The sequence below is a fragment of the Pseudomyrmex gracilis genome, unplaced genomic scaffold, assembly GCF_002006095.1.
Source record: "Pseudomyrmex gracilis isolate BER0280 unplaced genomic scaffold, ASM200609v1 scaffold_806, whole genome shotgun sequence".
Classification (NCBI taxonomy): Eukaryota; Metazoa; Arthropoda; class Insecta; order Hymenoptera; family Formicidae; genus Pseudomyrmex; species Pseudomyrmex gracilis.
The window spans coordinates 1,008-5,155 of NW_018021390.1; the positions used below are offsets into that span (position 1 = coordinate 1,008).

At 28.3% G+C, this 4,148-nt stretch overlaps 1 protein-coding gene across 1 annotated transcript; it reads right to left on the minus strand.

The window, feature by feature from the left end:
* Nucleotides 1-944: 944 nt before the first annotated feature.
* Nucleotides 945-3,307, minus strand: LOC109861511 (elongation of very long chain fatty acids protein AAEL008004-like; the record flags this gene model as incomplete). Its single annotated transcript, XM_020441191.1, has 4 exons — nucleotides 3,262-3,307; nucleotides 1,791-2,062; nucleotides 1,331-1,633; nucleotides 945-1,034 (listed from the first exon to the last, which is right to left on the minus strand). Coding segments are annotated over exons 1-4 (711 nt in total), but the record flags the coding sequence as incomplete, so codon positions are not given.
* Nucleotides 3,308-4,148: the final 841 nt, after the last annotated feature.

A 4,148-nucleotide genomic window follows, 5' to 3' on the forward strand; every position in this document is an offset into this window, starting at 1 on the left:
TCTCGTGCCGTTTTTTACAGTTGTCATTGTCGTGTCGTTTGATTAAATCGGATATGTTGTAACAAACAAAGTAAATCATTGTGTACAAACGCTGTCGAAAACAGTTCTACAAAAATTGACAATGAATGTTTAATTTTATGCTTTCGTGCATGTGATCAACGTCGGAAGGATTGTCAAGGTTGTGTCAATTGCCGGTTAAACAGGATGAAGAAATATACAAATGTTTAGAGATCGTCGTTTGCCGTCGTTATTTGTCGAATTCAAATTCGGAATCGGGTAAGTACCAATAAGATCGTGTGATATTCTAGAAAAACCAATATATCGCCTAGCAAAACATTTATTTGACGGATGTAGAATTCTTGGCTAGGCAACTAATTTGTTGTATTCTATTACGTACGACTAAGACTTAAATTTTCCACTTGTAGCTAAGTTCTCGATATCTTCATCTAAAAATTGATGTATATATTTGTTTGTATATCTTTACGTAGAGGACAGTTATCGGAAGATATAAAGAAATCGACAATATATAAAAGGATTCCATATACTTTATTGCTTTTCTTCTATGAATAAAATATTTCTTACACGCTCTGGATATCTCTTAGAGCACCTTCACAAACTATTAAAAAACCAAAATATATCACAGAAAATATCACAAGATCAATGATACTCACAAAAAAACAAAAAAAAACTAATTATAACAAACAAAAACTGAAAATAGGGAATAAAATAAAATTCAAATTTAATACTAAAAACAAACCCGAAATACAAAATCAGATAACAAATAATAAAGATTCACGTGATTGGTCTGTGACTATAATTATACATATTATACATAAATTTTATTATTCGTGTTTTGCAATTTCCTGTTTCTGTTTTGTGCCATATGACTTTTTATAAAAGTCATAAAATAAGTATAGAAATAGTAGCAAGTTCAAAAGAAATACGAATACAAGTTCTTTTGCTCGTTGTGATCCTTTGCATTCTGGATCTAGAAAAGCCTGTAGTCCATAGCATATCAGCGCAACAAACTGCGTCTATAATGTTGTGAATAAAAACTATATTAATAATCTCGCATTTATAATGATATATTATACAAATACTTTATAGTATCTAAAAATTATAATTCCAAAATATATTGTTGTTGTGTATACTTTTACCATAAAAAGTTAAAAATCATTAAATTACAAATTCGTCTAATTAAGTGAACAGTTCGTAACAATATTATGATGTATGAAGTTCAATTGTAAAATATAATGTACGAACTTTGTTTTATATGATACATGCGTAATATACACATACTTTACAAACTTATATATAATGTAGAACTTACCATTTGTAATTTCGTAATATATGGTTTAAAAACAGATACTTTTTGTTGCATAGTTGTGCTCCACGCTACAATGAAGTAATATGTATACATGATAACATGTATAAAACAATTGAGTACACACGCAAATGTTATTCTGGGGTCCGCTATATATTTGAGGAAATACCATCCAAAAAAAACAGTAGACACATGATGATATACATGCAAAGAAGACACTTGATTTTGTTTTTTCCGTAAAACAAATATACACGTTTCGATATAATCAATTAGTTTTAATATGAATAACCACCATGTAATAATTATTAGCTGAAATGCACAAATTTGAAAAATATTAATTATTACATGTTTAAAATGTGAAAAGGAAATGTAGTAAGTACATTGTTTTTACAGACAAATATGTGTTACGCGCCGCGTTTTGTAGTTCAGCAATATAATTTTATCAATACTTAACATAAAAACATACCTTTAAACCATTTGTACTCGTCAGATCGTTATTATTACTACATTTTATGCTATATTTAGTAAACCAGCCGGCAGATACGTAACTGTGCACCAGCCACGCATTAGCAAGAATTTGAAATACGTTATAAAATAATATAAAGATTCTCAAACTAAATGATTGTCGATTCTTCATGTACCTTGGTCCGGCGTAAAGTACAAAATACAAGTAAGCAAAGGTTATAATTATTACTGGAAATGGCGTTTCTACTAACGTCCAATTACGTGTGAACGGATCTAGAAATAAAATTGCATTATAGTTGCAACAATATTTAAAACAAATGTTTTTATGCAACATTTATTAAACAAACTAAGAATTACACTTCTTATTTACATTTTGGGTGTTTGTAAGATTATAATTAAGTTTTAAACTTTCTCAAAATCCTATAATTTAATACACATCAACATTCCAAGTAAAGTATTAAATTCGAAAATTTAAATAATATTTGCATCACGAATATGTGAAATATTCACTGCATCTTCCTTTGGAAAGTAAAATCTTCATTTCTAAAAAAACATCTCGGCCAGTAAAACTTTTTAAACTATATTTATATAATTACACGAACACCCAGCAAGTAGCTCGTAAACAGTAAGTTATAGTACGAATGTCTCAATGAGCATTTAACTCGTAAAGATTAAACATTTTGATATACATATATACATTAAATTGTATACTAAACAAATAATAATTTAATAAATATCAAAAGACACGGCAGTGCCTCGCGCCAAGTTCACGCGCAACGCAGTCACGTTCGAACGTGTGAGCACATTGTGTCTTTAAATACGCAAAATTCAGATATTTGAGAAGAGAAAAGATTTTCACGAAGCAATATTTCAGAAACGTCAAAACTAGTCACTTTCATATTAGTCTCAATTGTATAAATAAAACACAGTTTGAATTAAGAGTTTTTATTTAACTACAATGCGTGTTGTGTGTGTACTAGGCGCATGTTCGTATCTTTTTTTGAAAAAGTAAGTTTTTTAAGATATCACACATTTTCTGGTAATATACAAACACGATTCTTCCTTAATAAAAATGTGTAGTACAAAAAGTTTTGTTAGAAAAGCATTGCGTGACTCGTTGTTTCTAACACACTAACAATAGTTAAATACCGTCAAAAATTATTTCAAACTGAGGGTTTATTGTTTTTGTAGCGAATAGTTACATTGATTGATTTGAGCGACTAAAAACTTATGTACCCACACTTACATATTTTATTTTTTATCAAGACATTGAGCACTGACTATTTTTAATAACTTTTTTAATTCCCCACAAACAATAACTACAACTTCCTGAGAATATATAACTTAAAGAGGTTTTTTACATAGTACGTGTCAAAAGTAAAAGCATCAGCATTTATATGCACATTAAAAATTTAGAGAGCACTATGTATATAAAAAAACACAAATTGACGCAATTAATGAGAAATATTTACCTGCTAAGTCAATCATAAGATAATCATAAACACTGCTAACACTCATTATGTTGTTTTCTGTTCACAATATACAAATAATTTTCTAAGTATCTAACAGTCGATAGGAAGTATTTATGAATTGAAAGACAGATCCGTACTGCCGCTAGTTTTGTTATACTTTGCAGTCGTATAAATAATGAACGCAAATTATTTGAACTTTGTAACAAAAGTTATTCCTATAAAACTTTCCGGTTACCAGCCAAACAACAACTGTGTGAAGAACTTGTATTGTTTTATCGCTGCAGTGGTATATATTGAATGCCGGAGAGAAAAAAATTTTCCACTAATACTACAAAATACAAAATGTGTGATATCTCGAAAATTTTTTTTTAAAAAAAGAACAGGCGCCAAGTATACACAAAACTCGTATTGTATTTAAATAATAAATTAAAACGTGATTTAATGGTATAAAAAATTATTTTTCTTTGTATTGTAAACTATCCACAAAGTTTCTTTTACAAAAGAAGTAATACATAAGGAAAGAGTGGCATGAAAGAGCCAGTTTTAGTATGAAGCCAAAAAAACTATTTAAAAAGTAATCAAACATAACGTTTGTTGTTTCAATGTGTAGGTTATTTATTCCTTTGTGGTAGTTAATAACCAAAAATACAAAATCTAACAAGCTTAATAAACATATTTTCACTTAAAAAAAAGAAAATTTGGCTCTTTCATAACATAATGGTATTGAAAGAGCCATCGAATGTTATAAAAGAGACAACTTCTTAACAAGAATCTTTAACTGTTTATAAAGAAAATAATAAACAAACTATTAATACACATTAATACAATTGTTAACAAAACATTAATATAATTGTTAACAAACAATTGTTACCCAAAATGCTAAAATT